At 47.6% G+C, this 17,402-nt stretch overlaps 1 protein-coding gene across 1 annotated transcript in view; it reads right to left on the reverse strand.

Moving 5' to 3' along the window:
• The window catches only part of ANKH (ANKH inorganic pyrophosphate transport regulator), a 132,726-nt gene that overhangs the window by 45,257 nt on the left and 70,067 nt on the right, over positions 1-17,402 (reverse strand). Inside the window, exon 2 of the mRNA XM_015416186.1 lies at positions 4,956-5,172. Coding sequence (XP_015271672.1) covers positions 4,956-5,172 — 217 coding nt within the window. The remainder of the gene's footprint in view (positions 1-4,955; positions 5,173-17,402) is intronic.

A 17,402-nucleotide genomic window follows, 5' to 3' on the forward strand; every position in this document is an offset into this window, starting at 1 on the left:
CAGCCATCTTGCACTGTTTCCTGTGGGGGGGGGGGAAATCCCCTGCTTTCTCCAGGGTAAACACTCAAGAGCAAGCAGCCACTGTCCAAAACCCTCCCAACACAAACAGAACCAAGAAGTGCAACACAGCCAATGCCAAGCTGGAGAATCCCAGCAGAACCAACCTGGCATGGGATCCGTTTTGCCTGTGAGAGCTCCCTCCCCCCCTCCCCCCCTCCCTCCCTCCTGCTGCCTGAGAAACGTGCAAAAAAGCAAAACAATCCTCAAGTCTGGTGCTTTAAAATGTCTGCCCCGGATATTTCTGAACATTCCTAAGTATTTTGAGGAATATTCAGGATTGGGGTGCCGGTATTGACCAGGATTCTTTAACATGTATCCAGATCCAGAATATACCCCAAATTTTGGGGTATATTTCTGGACCAGAGACACCTGAGCACACATCCCTACTTTCCACCTCTACTTTACTTCCAACTGTCCTACTTTTTCACACTATAATGTTCTCTTTTCCTCTTCAGCTTCTTGCCTGGGTTTCTATTGGCTAGAATCAAAGTTCCATCTCCAGGGGAACTCACGACGATTGAAATGTACAAACAGACAACTGTGTTTTTTCAGAAGCTTCCTACTTTGCCATGTTATCATTATGCATTAGAATATCTTATGAGATTTAATTAAATACTGATACATAGGCAATAAAACCCTGAAACATAATGTGGGGGAACGATCTTTAATGTGACCTACATGAACAAGGCTGTTCCATTTTGTCTGAGTTAACCAGCCTGTTAGGTCTCATTAATTGCTTGTATGTTTCTTCTAACAGAGCAAAAAGCAAATGTGGGAGGCTACTTAAGTGCTGGTGAAATGGTGCAGGCATAGTTTAATACACGTGCCTGCGCATGCGCACGCACACGCACAGAGAGCAGTGGCCCAGACTTCAGCTACAGAGCACTAGTGCTGATTTTTATCAGTCAAAAACCCTTGTGCTAAGCCATTCACAGATCTTACTGAATCTATTTTAGCCATATGTTCGGTAGAATACTGACACAGTCAGAGACTGACACTTTATCTTACTGCAGTCCAGGGAAATCAGCGTCAGCCAAAATTTGTGGATCCCTTATCATTACAATCTGACATTGTGAGCTGTAATAATGATAGCTTGCAGTACCTGCTTTCTGCCCCCTTTAAGAACAAAACTGGGTAGCTCGAACCAGTGGTGCTGGGGGTTTATTAGATTTTCCCGGCAACTTCGCAGAATGTGTTTATGAACTCAAACAAATCTCCAGCCTAACCTTTGGAGGATTATGTTTAATCCATCTGACTTCATTATTGCATCATCAAAAGAAAGTCGCCCTTGATTAGGTTATTACTGTTTGTTTTCAAAGACCTTATCAAGTAACCAGATACTGCTCTCCCATATTGCCAAATCTTCTCAAAAGTTGTGATTTCCTGGGCACATTTTCATAGGCTTGGAGGCGAATCTGAAAAACGACTTCTGCAAGCTTATGTAATGAGCAGGTAGCAGGTGAGAGGGGCACAGAACCACAAGGCTGCATTTGCTTAATTTGCTTGAACTAACCTAATTTGGGGAAATTTATAGGTCCCACAGGAGCTGCGGTGGCTCAAGTGGTTAAGACGCTGAACTGCAGGCTGTGGAAGGTCGGTAGTTCGGCAGTTCGAGACCTGAGTGTGCCGCATGATGGAGTGAGCTCCCGTCTCTGGCTCCAGCTCCTGCCAACGTAGCAGTTCGAAAGCAAGAAATTGCAAGTAGATAAATAGGTACCACTTCTGTGGGAAGGCAACAGCGTTCGCTGTGCGCCTTGGTGTTTAGTAATGCCGGCCACATGACCACGGAAATGTCTTCGGACAACGCTGGCTCTTCGGCTTGGAAAGGGAGATGAGCACCGCAACCCAAGAGTCGGACTCGACTGGCTTTCGAGCAAGGGAAACCTTTACCTTTTCCTTTTTATAGGTCCCACAGAGATGACAGTACCTCAATAAGCTCACTATGTAGCTCATACGTGACTTTAAGACAATGCAAAATGGTGAAATCCAACCATATGTGAAAAATATCCCCCCCCCCCCACTTCTTTCCACTAGTTTTGGGAAGAAAATACTCAGGTGGCGCAGCACCAGTAACAGATTTTGCCATGTCATGCCAAGCTTGCATTGAAGATGCCATCATTATGCGAGGCTTAAGAAGAGGTAGGAATGTATTATTACAGTCATTTTAATAATGAGGTAAGTGAAACTGCATCATCCTAAGAAGAAGAGGATGAAACGCAGAATCTGACGGTACATGTCATGCTGCCCAAATGCCAAACTGGGACTTGGGGCAGATTTGCACATTACCATGCATACATAATATCACTTGCATATATGTTTACTTTATAACATGAGAGTCTACCTACCAGGCCAGCTCAAAGGAGAGGCTCAACCATCAGCTAGAACAGTGGTTCTCATACTACTGGTGGGACACAGAATTTGTCTACGTGGGACACAGGGTTTTCATACCGATTACTAAGAATTCACTTTCCCACAAGCCTCATGTCTACCTGCAAATGTGACCTGCTCAGTTTTTTTAATGTGCTTAACACTTGCTGTAAATAGCAAATATACTGGCTTGGATCCAAACTAGACACTTCGGCAGGTGCAAGGATTTCCACTCATGGGGTGTGATTTCCTCCCTCCTGAAGCAGCCTGAAACACACACACACACACACACACACAGCTGAAATCCTGTTCTTCAAGGAGAGGTAACCTCCCCAAGAAGAAGATGGGAGAGGCACATCTGGCTGCCACAGGAGGGGAGAGGTTGGGAAATCATGCTCCATCCATGTAGAGCAGTAGTCCGGATCCAACCAGACAACAGAATTCCTGTAAATACATAAATGTCTTCCTCCGAAAAAAACATGCGGGTTTTGTTTCTATCGTGGTGGGGCACAGATTCCTCGACAGAGCAACGGGTGGGATCTAAAATACAAAAGGTTGAGAGCCACTGAGCTAGAGGAATATTTGCAGCCGGAAGCTTGTTTCCGTTTCCATTCTGGAGATGAAAGTCCAGGCTGGTGCAGGCTGGTGTCCAGAGCCAGCAGCCCTGCCCCCCCCAACTCCCCAGCTCCACGAGCGCCCCGGCAGACAGCAGCAGCGCAGGAGAGCCAGGAATGGAAGGAAGCCACCGGGCAGCCTGTGAAGGTGGGGAACCCTCCAGGCTGGCCCAGGACGAAGCAGAGGGGTGTGTGGCAGGAACAGTCAGTCTGGAGGGGGGGGGGACAGAGGGGCGAGAGGCCACGTGGGCCAAGCAGACAGCCCTTCGAGGCAAACAGGAGGGGGCGCAGGGCAGAGAGGCTCGGGGGGGGGCATTAACACTGAGCCCCGTCCTTCCAGCAAGGCCAGCCAGCCCCAGGGCTGTTGGGATTGGCAGAGCCCGAGGCTGGAAGGGCTCCAGTCCACCCTTTAAACAAGCTGCCCGGGGGGGGCAGAGAGGAAGAGCCAGACTTCTCCCACAGTCCGCAGCCAGAGAGGGGGAGGAGGGCAAAGCCGAACCCTGCTCCTCTCATGGTCGTGCGGCTGCTCCTAGGACAACGCCAGAAAGGAGGGCTAGAGGGTGAGCCAGCCCCGGGTCTGACCCACTGACGGGGAAGCCTGACGTCTGGCCTCACTAGTTTTGAGAACTGGGGCACGCAGGCCTGATCGTCCCACATGTGTGTTGGCTTCGACTTGGACAGCCCTCCTTTTTAATTAGTACCCACAGAACTATCAGATAGGTTTTGAAAGTTCTTACACCTCAGGATGTGTGCTGGTCAACGTCTGCGGAACGCCTTCCCCCTGGGGGAATAAAGTTTTCCTGAAAGTGCCCCTGAGCGTCTGCGAAGTAGGTCCCACTCGGATGAATGCCGCTTTCTGTTAAACCAAAGCAGGGCTGGGGTGCCCCTGAAGAGCACCCTCGTTGATCCACAGACAGGCACACCTCTCTTAGAAAGCAGGGAAATGAGACAAATGCTAATCTTTCTGTTCTAGCAAATGGGCAAGATGATAACATGCTGGCCAGTCAACAGGCCTTCGGGCAGATTCAGGGGCTCAGAGTCCAAGCAGGGACCCCACCCATATTTAATGCCTTTTCCTGCGTTTCTTCATCCGGCTTTTCTTCAGCTGCCACTGTGCCAGCATCTGCTGGCCTGCCCACTTTATTCCCTCCCACAAAGGAGATTCTTAGGTACAATCCTGGCCAATTTAGGCCTCAGCACTGTGATGGAAAAAGTTATATTTTAACTTGTTGATGCAGATCCAATAGTTTCTTATAAGGTTTCTTAGAAGCCTGCCCTTTTTGCCTTAGCAGCAAAGAAAATTCGAGCCAAGCTACTGCCAGCATAGTCCAATTAAGAATTCAACTAGTACACAACAGACATCTCCGAAAGGTTTTCCTTTTTTATGAAATAAGTTTTAAAATGTAACTCTTATAGTGCCTTAATCCAATTTTACTGTACTCTATTTTATTGCACGTTATTTTCTACCACTTGTAATGGCCATTGGCCCTGTGCAATAAAAACTGAACTGAACAGCTGCCACTTTGCAGAACGTATCCGCTCATAAAACGTTCATTGCTTTTTTGCTCCATAATTTAGTTTGACAAGATCGGGTTCCTGAATCCCAGCTGACTGCCCTGCATCCCTGCCAAGTGGCCATTGTTCTGCAGCATGGCTCACGAGCAAGCCACTTGGGCACGGATGCCAGTGGGGTGAGGGCCTGGAGGAGCCCGGGAGCAACAGACAGCATATCTCAGGTAGCAAGATCCTAAGCAGCCTGGGCCCGAGACCTTACCCAGTTACCTAAGAACCTAAATGAAACACATATGTAGGAAGGCAAGTTTTACAACATGTGGTGGTGGTGGGGAGATATATCAGTCGACCAGTCTATGCAAGCAACAGTTGGCTTGACCAGAGACGGGCAGGAGTGCTTACCTATCAACGTGTGGAATACCGCCGCCACTGCACCAGCTACAACCATGCACAAAACTGCTTTGGTTCTGTCTCTTTTGCTATTAACGAACACCAGTCCCACATTTTTGAAGTCACTCATTGGACCGGTGAAGAACTTCATGAGGGAGTAGGCCAACCCATAGCTGGCTAGCATTTCTACAGCATCTTCTTTGACGGCCGCGATGCCCCGGTTCAAGGCCTGCGGATCAAAAGCAGAGGAAAATAAAGTGTAAGATAACGCCAGGAATTTCCAAGAGCTCGAAATGATGGAAAACACTAGTCTGTTGTGCTGCGGAGAGATGGCAAATAATAAACACATGCATGCCTGATAAAACTAATACCCCTGATATATAGGGTTGCCAAGTCTACTTACCTTGGTGGCGGGGGAGCCTCGCTGGGCTCCGGGAGCTCTCCGGCGAGGTGTTACGTCATAGGAAGTGATGCGCTACGTCGCTCACATTGAGGGTGTGGCCACAATCATTAGAGGGAAAACCATAGAGTCTTCCCTCCGACGATTGGGGCCACGCCCCCAACGTGAGTAACGTGGTTGCGTCACCTCTGGTGACGCAGTCACGCTGCACTTCAGGGGGCGGAGTTCCCCCTGGGGCCCGATTCCACGGCGGCGGAAATCGGGCCTCCAAAGCGGGGGTTTACCCAACACCCGCCCCCACTTGGCAGCCCTACTAATATACATTTTTAATTTATTAGAGCCACAGAGATTTATTATATTTATTTAAAATGCCATCTTTCAATTCACTCAGATTCCCAAGGCAACAATCACCAACGACCCCCAACCCTATAAAAATAGGTTTATAACATGAGCTGGAAGACGAGTTGATAAGAGCCAGTGAGGGGCATGCCGAACAAAACAGAGGAGTCTTCACCCACTGGTGGAAGACGAGGGAGCGGCGCAGACTACTATTCTCCCGGGGGGGAGGGGGGGTCACATCGTTTTGGTGCCATGACCCAGAAGGCCTCGAGATAGGGTTGCCAGGTCTGGGTTGGAAAATACCTGGAGACTTTGGGGGTGGAGCCAGGAGAGGGCGGGGTTTGGGGAGGGGAGGGGCCTCAGCCTGGTCCAATGCCACAGAGTCCACCGTTCAGAGCAGCCATTTTCTCCAGGGGAGCTGATCTCTGTCAGCTGGGGATCAGTTGTCAAAGCGGGAGATCCCCAGGCCCCACCTGGAGGCTGGCAACCCTACCTCGAGACATTGTGGTGCCTGAGGCAGAACAGCCAAATTGTGCCTTTTCCACGGCAGTAAAGATACAGCAAAAACGAAAAGTCAAATCTGCTTCCATTTGAGGGTACTGAAGGATCAAACCCCTGATGTAGGAGGCTCACCGTGTCTAGTGGCACAGCCAGCCTCACCAATAAAGAAAAAATACACAAGGACCAAACGGACTTTAAAAAAGCATTTGTTGTTGTTCAGTCTTATTTATTTATTTATTTATTTATTTATTTGTTAAATTTATACCCCGCCCTCCCCCGTAGGGCTCAAGGTGGCTTACATGGCAAAAACTTGCTCATAAAAAACATCAAATACTTTAGTACATTTAAAAACATAATATACAATTTAAAACCCAGTCAGACAATAAAGTGCTCAAACTACACAGCGTCCATACCAAGATATCAGAGAGGACAAACCACACACCAAACCAAGAGTCGCACAATTGACTCCGACTCTTTGCGACCCCATGGACCAGATCACACCAGGCCTTCCGGTCTTCCGCCGTCCTCTGAAGTTGGCTCAATTTCATGTTCGTTGCATCTATGACACTGTCTAACCATCTCATCTTTTGCCATCCCCGTCTTCTTTGACCTTCAGTCTTTCCCAGCATCAGGGTCTTCTCCTCCAGTGAATGCTCCCTTCTCATTGGGTGGCCAAAGTTTTTGAGCTTCAGTTTCATTATCTGGCCTTCCAGGGAACAGTCAGGGTTGATTTCTTTCAGGATTGACTGATTTGATCTCCTTGCAGTCCAAGGGACTCTCAAGAGTCTTCTCCAGCACCATAGTTCAAAAGAATCTCTTCTTCGGCACTCGGCCTTCCTTACAGTCCAACTCTCGCAGCCATACATGACTACTGGGAATACCGTTGCTTTGACCATGCGGACTTAAAAAAAGCATACAAGATTTAAAATCCCCTCATTTCTGACCGCTGGAAAGTTTATTCTCAGGGCCACAGGACTCAGGTAGAGGGGCAGCTGAGTGGGTCAGTGGGCTGTAGTGAGGAAGGGGAAGGGGGTGAACTCCCCCCTCATGCCTCCTCTTCCACTGACAAAGAGAAGAGAAAGTAAAGCCAATCTCACCCCCTCCCCCTCCCCCTGACAGCTCACTGACCTCCACCTGGGTCCCATGGCCGAAGGAGTCAGCCTTCCCGGGACTGGAAAGAGCTGCTGGGGAGAGGGGAAGGCGGAGAAGATCTGCAACCACTGCATCCAATCCATGAGGTACAACTTTTCTAGCACAGCTCCAACAGGGCCAGTGTATCTCAATGGAGATAAAGGTAAAGGTAAAGGTAAAGGTTCCCTTGCTCGAAAACCAGTCGAGGCCGACTCTAGGGCTGCGGTGCTCATCTCAAAACCGAAGAGCCAGCGCTGTCCGAAGACATTTCCGTGGTCATGTGGCCGGCATGACTAAATGCACACCAAGGCGCACAGAACACTGTTACCTTCCCATCAAAGTGGTCCCTATTTATCTACTTGCAATTTCTTGCTTTCAAACTGCTAGGTTGGCAGGAAGGCAAAGGTTCCCTTGCTCAAAAGCCAGTCGAGTCCAACTCTAGGGTTGCGGTGCTCATCTCCATTTCAAAGCCGAAGAGCCAGCGCTGTCCGAAGACGTTTCTGTGGTCATGTGGCCGGCATGACTAAACACCAAGGCGCACGGAACGCTGCTACCTTCCCACCGAAGTGGTCCCTATTTATCTACTTGCAATTTCTTGCTTTCGAACTGCTAGGCTGGCAGGAAGGTAAAGGTTCTCTTGCTCAAAAGCCAGTCGAGTCTGACTCTAGGGTTGCGGTGCTCATCTCCGTTTCAGAGCCGAAGAGCCAGCGCTGTCCAAAGAAGTTTCCGTGGTCATGTGGCCGGCATGACTAAACACCAAGGCGCACGGAATGACCCCTAAACACAACAAGGCCTATGGGGGCAGGTCCACGGGAACATTCATGCTCTGCCCGGACAAACCTCTTTTGAGCTTGAATTTCCCCCCTGCCCTGCTCATGCTGGTCCACATCAGCACCACTAGAAGAAATCTGGAGTCCGGTGGCACCTTTAAGACCAACAAAGGTTTATTCAAGGTATGAGCTTTCATGGGCAAGGCACACTTTTTGGAATACATTGGAATGGTGGGTAAGGTTCAAACTTATAGCAAATTAACATGTAACATGATGACGTTTAAAATATGCAAAGTACTCAGAACTAAATAACAAGCTAAGGTTAGAAGCATTGTTCCCTCTAAGCTGAGTTAGTGTGAGCTAGCTCACAGTTTTTTAGCCTCTGGCTCCCACATTTTTGTCTCAGCCCAGGAAGGAGGGCTCCAGAGCAAACAGATTTATGCAGCAGCTAAATCACTCAATCACCACTTTAATGCCAGTAGCTCACAAAGTAGAATTTTTGCTCACAAGACACCACAGCTTAATATAAACCAGTATTCCATCTGAAGCAAGATCTGAAACTGTCATAGTTCATTCTGTGTTGCAACGGTCCAGGGATATGTAGTCCTGGATCTACAATAAAGGTAAAAGCCAGTCGAATCCGACTCTAGGGGGCGGTGTTCATCTTTAGTTCCAAGCCGAAGAGCCAGCACGGTCCAAAGACGTTTCTGCGGTCATGTGATCGGCATGACCAAACGCTGAGGTGCATGGAACACTGTTACCTTCCTCCCAACCACCACAAAAAAAAAATGTATGGAAAATCTTATTGTCGTCATGTTCTTCAGAACCCTGTTGCCTTAGAATTCCCCGGGGGGCTCTTCCCACCTCCCTTATTATTAACACAAAAACAAATAACTTGTGGATAAAAAGATGTCCATTGCACAAAGTCCCTAGTGCTACCTGCCTTCATGAAACAAGGATATGGTATCACAACCCACCTACTGTTCCATAGCTAAGTCCTAACTCCTTTCTTCTTTGCTTTTCAACTTCTTTGTACCCATTTGCTAAAACAAAACAAACCCACACCTTGGGATCCAGACTGGGGGCTGCAAAGCCATCCGATGACAAAGATTCAAGTAACGGACTGGTGATTGTCTGGGAAGAGCATCCAGCCAGCCAGTCAACCAGCCAGCCGGAGAAAGTCTGTTTGCCAGGAAGAATGATGGCGGTAAACATCTCCCTGCACCATTGCCCAAAATTAACTGGTATCCCAATGTAATGAGTAAATGTCAGAAACCTCCCTATGAATATGAACACTGAAAAATGGAATCCAGACTGAACTCTATTTATAACTGCTCAGGCCCTGAAATAGGATACCTACACATTGCGGTGTAGGAAATGTAATTAAATGACTTCAAACTAGAAGATAGATTCAAGCGGGTCACCGTGTTGGTCTGAAGCAGCAGACCAAAGTTTGAGGCCAGTGGGGGCGCCTTTAAGACCAACAAAGTTTAATTCTGGGTAGAAGCTTTTGTGCACATGCACACTTCTTCAGATACATTGCAGTTGCACACAGAAGCGCATACCCAGAATTAAACTTCGTTGGTCTTAAAAATGTCCCTTTGTTCTTCAAACTAGAAGATTCTAGACAATTCCATAAAACTTCACAGCTCTCAGGAAAGCCCAAGGAGATATTAGCATGTAGAAGAAATTCCTGTATTGTGTAGTAGGTCCTAAGCAACCCCATTTACAGCACTGGCACCTGCATACAGTTCTCCCTTTATGGCGAAAACACAAGTCATAGCAGGGCCAAGTGACAGTGCAGCAGTTCAGTGGCTGCTTTTGCATCTGCACCAGACTATGGCTGCAGCACTAGAGTGGAACTAGTTGTTGTGGTCTTGTGATACAGCCAAGACAAATATCGCTTATTTTCTAGTAACTCCAAGAGGCAAGAGAGGTGATAGACCTCAACACTCCAACACTTATATTTCTGAAACCATCTTGTCAAAGGTATCATGAAGTTATACTACAAAACAATAACTTAATCTTTTCAAGACACAGCAAAATTCCAGTTTCCTTCTCTTCAACCTTGCCCATCCATTGTCTCTTATACCAAGCTTACATTTCACTGCTCAGTCCCTACTGCGTGAAACTATGAACTGCCGTGATCCTGTAGGGGTTTTCAAAAGATTGGGGTTTTAGAGTAGATGACAAAATAACAACCTGACATATTCTGACATCACCTGCATTGAGAATACGCTGGTGAAGCTAACAGAACCATCACTGGAGAAAACTGCTCTGCAGGAATTAGCGTAATTATGGGATGCACCTGTCAGGAGAGGTGCAAAATTTTGTATTCAAATATTCTGGCACTATGGACAGAATACTTCTGAGCATGTGCAAGGTGCATTTCCTTTGTGAATAAAGTCAGGTGGGTTATTTTTAAAGAAATGGACCTATGGTAGAGCATCTTTTTAAAGGATGCGTATTCTTCCTTGAAGGTCAAAGAAGACGGGGACGGCAAAGGATGAGATGGTTAGACAGTGTCATAGATGCAATGAACATGAAATTGAGCCAACTTCAGAGGACGATGGAAGACAGGAGGGCCTGGCGGGAGCTGGTCCATGGGGTCGCGAAGAGTCAGACTCGACTGTGCGACTGAACAACAACAAATTCTTCCTCTTTGATGGAAAGCCACAAACAAAACCACAACTATAAGGGCAGAATACCTCTGGTTCCTATGGAGAACACCTTGCTTTGAACAAGGCTATCATTAAAAACACAGATTTCACAGAATGTAAGTTAATAATGAAATCAATATGTTTCTGGCTTTATATTGTCTAGTTCTGACAATCTGCACAGGATGATTAAATTCTAGATGCCTTAGTATGCTCAAAGTGACACACTGGTGTTAGAATTATGCTTTTTCCCACCTGGCACCCCAACTTTATACCTGAAGGTGCATTTACACCTAAGGTGCTGAACACCCACAAACCGGCCCGCAGAAAAGGGCTGAGCTCCACGTGAACCTAGTGAGGAACAGGCAAGGTGACTGAGTCTGTTCCTCTTTCCCACACCCATACGTTCACGGTAATGCTCTAGCACGTATCATCATCTTACAGGACCAAGGTTGGCTGGTATTCTTGGACAGGGACATAGGAGTATATGATCCAAAGTGGGCGAATCTCTCTCAGTCCTCAAGGGGAGAAAAAAGAGCTCACACATTATTGCTGCATGCTAAAAATCCCAAACTGTGTTTAAGAGCACCGAAGTTCTTTTCTTGTCTATTGTGGTGCCACGTTAGGGTTGCCAGCCTCCAGGTGGGGCCTGGAGATCTCCTGCTTTTACAACTGAGCTCCAGCTGACAGAGATCAGCCCCCCTGGAGAAAACGGCTGCTTTGAAGGGTGGACTCTATGGCATTGTGCCATGCTGACGTCCCTCCCCTCCTCAAACCCCGCCCTCTCCTGGCTCCACCCCCAAAGTCTCCAGGTATTTCCCAACCCAGAGCTGGCAACCCTATGCCACATCCTTGTATTTTTAAGAGCATTTTTGCCAGCCTTGCTCACTTCCCTGTATACTTCTTCCAGCAGACGTCTCGAATGGAATAAAGCTCCAGACCATTACTGAACTCTAAAAACCTTTTTCTTACTAAGTACATTGGAGCCCACAGACTAGGCTGTGGTTTTCATGAAAGAGCAAGAATGCTAAACAAAGTCTCAGGCAGCACAACGGGTGGCTTGCAGCAGTCAGAAGACGCCTCGCGCTGCCAGAACCACCAACAAAATGATTAATGCTCTACCAGAAGTTCAGGAGGCCGACTGAGAAATGACATATTTACAGATGTTCGTTTTGGGGGGGAGAGAGGGGGCTCCACTACTCACATTCAAGGCCAAGATTCCCCGAATCTCCTATATGGACCACTGACTGATCAGTACAGGACCGATGGATGGATGCTGTCTGGTCTCTGTAAATCAAGTTATCAGTGAATTCCCAAACATTATGGATGGACATGTTCCACTGACACACAGATGGGACTGGTGGAGAAATGTCTGTCTGTCTTGGGAACAGTGCACACTTGCACAGCTTGTGACCTGTCATGCTGAACACTGCCACATGTATGTGGGAATTGGATGAACACTCCCTGTTCTGATGCCTTCCTGGGACGGCGAAAAACCAAACACCTGACCAAGGCATAACGTACGGCCTTTGAGCCACATTCCACTTGGTGGATCACATATTGTGCATGCAACAGAGTGGATGAGGATAAAAACATAAGAGAAGCCATGTTGTATCAGGTCAGAGGCCCATCCAGTCCAATACTCTGTGTCACATAGTGGCCAAAACCCAGGTGCCCTCGGGAGGTCCACCAGTGAGGCCTGAACTCCAGAAGCCCTCCCACTCTTGCCCCCCCAAGCACCAAGAAGACAGAGCATCACTGCCCCAGACAGAGTGTTCCATCTATACCTTGTGGCTAAGAGCTTCATATGTTTATCCAATCCTCTCTTGAAGCTGTCTGTGTTTGTAACTGCCACCACTTCCTGCAACACTGAATTCCACATGTTAATGACTCTTTGGTTGAAGAAGCACTTCCTTTTATTTGTTCTAAGCCTACTACTCATAATTTCATTGAGCAACCAAGAGTCCTTGTATTGTGAGAAACGGAGATGCTGCACTCTTAAGAATAATTATCCACAGTTATTAACTACTGGCATTGTTTTTGCAGTCTGAGAGGTCAGCAAAATACACTGCACTTGTTACAAGGACAGGCATTTAGCTAACAGGCCGCCACAAGAAACAGGGGTACAGAAGTCACGTTATAAAGCACATGACCATTCTGTTAGCCTTTTTATTCATTGCTCTTGGAGTCTACTATTCGCACTTAGGAGAAGGGTTGGATCCAGCCAGCTCTTTCATTCAGTCTCATTCGATTCACTTCCTTACTACAGTGTCGGTAGGGTGGCCAGCTCTGGACTGAGAAATACCTGGATATTTGGGGGTGGAGCCTGGGCAGAGCGGAGTTTGGGGGAGGGGCCTCAGCGGGGTATAATGCCAGAGAGTCTAGCCTCCAAAGCAGCCATTTTCTCCAGGGCAACTGATCTTTACTGGCTGGAGATCAGCTGTAATAGCGGACGATCTCCAGAAGCCACCCGGGGGTTGACTGCCCTCAGTCTCCTGTGGCCTTTGTTGCCCGTGCTGGTCCCATGATGCCCAGCAAGCCTTTTGGGAGTCCAAAGAGGACCCTTTTTCCTCCCATCTTCACCAGCGGAAAAACTGGTTGGAAACAACCCAAGTTTATGAACTGATGTCATCACGAAAAGCACCAGTACAACAGCTTGGCTCTCTGACCTTTTTAATTTGAAATTGCTTGCAGGCAGGGCTATTTTTGGGCAGGTTGTCAAAACCCAGGGCCTTTTTTTGTAGCAGGAACTCCTTTGCATGTTAGGCCACACACCCGTAATGTAGCCAATCCTAATAAGTTTCTGCTGTTGGGTGTGGCCTGTTATGCTAATGAGTTCCTGCTGGGCGTGGCCAACTCGGGAGCCAGCCGGAACTCCGTTCCTGTGCGTTCCTGCCCAAAAATAGCCCTGGCTTTGCTGAAACTAAACAGATAGTAGTCAAGTCCATGCTCTGATGGAAGACCTCCAAGGAACTTTATGAAATGAGTTCCATGATGAAAAAAGTGACAAACATCACCCAACATTTGAACACTTTGGGCTGGAGTGAGACTAAAGGGAAGGGGCTGCAGAGAAGTTCTGTTCTGCCAACAGAAGTCCAACTTGAAAACAAACTTTGGATCCAACCTTGTATCTTAGGTAAGTTCTTCAGAACTTGTCCATGTTAAGCTTTTTGTTTTTTCTTTTTAAAAAGCGTACTTGCCCGAGAGAGGTCCAGCTGTCCTCGGCCAGGGCCAGGGCAAGGCCGGGGGGACCACCAGCAAGGTCTTATTTCCTGAGCGCAATGCCCTTCCAGGGGCCATATTGGGAGAGGCGGTCCTGAAGACATGTCGGTGCCCGGACTGCTGCCTGGACCCCTGCCTGGTGGAACGCTCTGCCGGGGAACATCCGTGCCCTGTGGGAGCTGCTACCTTTCCGCAGGGCATGCAAAGCAGAGATGTTCCGCCGGGCTTTGGGTTGAGGATAGTGAGACCTCGTATGCGGCTCCTCATTCCTCTCGGCCCCTCCCCCCAGGTAGACCGAGGAGTTGGGTTTTTACCACCACCTTAAGTGTTATTATAATACTAATTTTCCTGTGGTTATTTATTGAACTGTTTTAATGTAGTTGGATGTGAATGTTAATATTGTTGTAAGCCGCACTGAGCCCTGCTTGAAGAGAAGGGCGGCCTATTAAATCCAATGTAATAAACAAACAAACAAACAAAAGTGTGGTTCCTATCCTCATCCCTAACTGAGCTGCAGGTACAATTACCCAAGATCCTTCACTTGCTCAGCAGTATCCCTTACCCCTCGGAAATTATTAACCTACTCTTACAGATTCATTTTCCTCTTCTGACTCACTGCTAATGATCCCATGTTTTCCCCAATTTGTTTTCGGTAAAACGTTTTGGTAGTGTCTGATTTGTGTTTAGCTAGTGTTTTTTGGGTTGGGGGGGTTGGGGGGGAGCAAAAGTAGCTGTTTGACCACGACTGATCACACAAAGAAGTTTTGTTAGCTGTGAGAGGCCAGGCAGCCACAAGATTAGCTCACCGTCTTAACAGTTCTGAAGCGAGGATTAGAGGTCACCCATATTAACGGCTCGTCCTTTCCAAAAATTTACAACTTTTAACTGCACCAAAACACACACACAGTTAATGATCCTTTCCACTGATATCTCCCCTCCCTAGAGTTTAGTTTTTTCAACTGAAATGGTTAGGGCAACCTGAAAATAGATTTCTTCACAGTAACATTTCCTCTGTGGAACAAAGTTTGAGTCCGGTGGCTCCTTTAAGACCAACCAAGTTTTATTCTGGGTATAAGCATGAAAACTCATATTCAGAATAAAACTCTGTCGGTCTTAAAGGTGCCCCCACTGGACTCAAACTTTGTTCCGCTGCTTCAGACCAACAGGGCCGCCCCCACCTGAACTTCCTCCACAGATGAAGGACACAACTGAAAGGCTCTCAGGCGGACAGGCAAGGCCCTGGTGAAGCCACTGAAATCCACCCATGTAATTAAGTTAGGGGAGGGGCTGTGGCTCAGTGGTAGGTCATTTGCTTTCCATGCAGAAGGTCCCGGGTTCTGTCTCCGGCATCTCCAATTAAAAAGCGTTCGGTGAATCACTGGTGAGCTGCTCTCTGTCCAAGCAGACGACAACAGGCCTTGATGGATGAACAGTCCAACTGTTCACAAGTTACATTGATCACGCGTACCCTCTGTGTGTAACGCGTACACTTGATTTTTCTTCAGATCTGCATCTCATGTTACATTCTTTTTGATGTTACATTCAGGTCACATTAGATTCATGTGTGTGACATGCACGTTAGTTAATAGTTAATAATTATTATCATATGGCAGTGTGCACAGTATAGCCAGGAGATCCTCAGATTGTCTGGCAGCCAGGAAGTTCTAGCTCTTTTAGCGTTGTGCACCACGAGGTGGTGAGCTACCCTTGTTTTTAAGGCAAGAGACGTTTCAGAGGTGGCTTGCCATTGCCCGCCTCTGTGTCACAACCCAGGTATTCCTTGGAGGCCTCCCATCCAAATACTAGGCAGGGCCGACCCTGCTTAGCTTCCGAGATCTGATGAGATCAGGCTAGCCGGGGCTATCACGGTCAGGGCACATTCATGCTACGTTCAATGCATGTACAGCTGAATGTGTGCCTTAAAACACCACCACATTTATCCAGGTACTGGTCCTTGGCTTCGTCTGTAAGGTGAATGCACAGTGGCTGTTTCCTACATACAGGTGTATATACCTTGTAGGATGTATGTGTACTGGGCTACTAAGGTGGCTTCATGTGTTCAAGTCCCTGAACACCTTTTAAGGGAGAATAAAATACTATGTAAATCAGAACAAAGTTTGAGTCCAGTGGCACCTTTAAGACCAACAAAGTTTTATTCATGGTATAAACTTTTGTATGCATGTATCCGATAAATAGGTAAATAGGTAAAACAAAAATAGGTAAAGATAAATAGGTACCACTTCGGTGGGAAGGTAACAGCGTTCCGTGCGCCTTGGGGTTTAGTCATGCCGGCCACATGACCACGGAAACATCTTCGGACAGCGCTGGCTCTTCAGCTTTGAAACGGAGATAAGCACCGCAACCCTAGAGTCGGATTCGACTGGCTTTCGAGCAAGGGAACCTTTACCTTTACTTTTTTATCTGAAGCAGTGTGCGTGCACATGAAAGCTTCTACCCAGAATTAAACCCTGTTGCTCTTAAAGGTGCCCCCACTGGACTCAAATATTGCTCTGCTACTTCAGACCAACACGGTTGCCCCCACCTGTATAAATCAGGTTATGCACATATAGCATGCAAATGCCCCCCCCCTTCTCTCACATGAGCTCTGTCCTGACGTACCACAAAATTAAGGTTCATTTTGACCATGGTTAGTTTGTGAGAGCAGGATTCAGCTCACACCTCACTCGAAACCTTAGACAAGATTAACTGCAGTTGACAAAACAACTTCCAACCATGGCTTCACGTTTCAACAGATGCTGCTCACTGTTGTGGATCTTCCTCCACTTTCCCATCACTGCAGAAGTTCTCTCTAGTCTGAACCCAGAAAAGTTTATTCCCGGGGTTCTTGGGACCCATGTCAATTAACAGCCACTCAGGTTAGAAGGCTGTAATGGAAAAGGGAAAGGAGACAAAGTCATCCGCCCTCCCTCTTCCACCAGCGGAGCTCATTGAGGGAAACAGAGCAAGTTCATTCCCTTCCCACAACAGTCCATGGACCCTCGTAGCTCTAAAGCTGTTATTCCACACAGGTCCCATGACCATGGATGTGAACCTTCCCAGACCTGGAAATGGATGCTCAGGGGGGGAGGAGGAGGACGATAACGACGACGTGGGGACAATCATAATCCTTGTCCAGTCCTTGTGCTGGGTCCAATCCCCTGGTCTGACAAGCCTTAAACTTAGTTGGTGGCCTACATTCAACTTGGACTGCGCATGGGCTGACATGACAAATCTCGCTTGGAAATGCAACACACGCTAAACTTGTGCCTACACTTGCAGCGATGATGAAACCCATGTTGGCGGGCTGTCTCCCTTTATCTCTGGCAACGATCTAATCCCATAAACCTGGCAGGGAATCAAGCCTTTCATCTCTCCCCTCCCTGCAAATCTTTCACCCATGCATGATGAGTACTGGCTGACCCGAAGTATCTCTCCTGCG

The sequence above is a fragment of the Gekko japonicus genome, unplaced genomic scaffold, assembly GCF_001447785.1.
Source record: "Gekko japonicus isolate JY-2015 unplaced genomic scaffold, Gekko_japonicus_V1.1 scaffold502, whole genome shotgun sequence".
Taxonomy (NCBI): Eukaryota; Metazoa; Chordata; class Lepidosauria; order Squamata; family Gekkonidae; genus Gekko; species Gekko japonicus.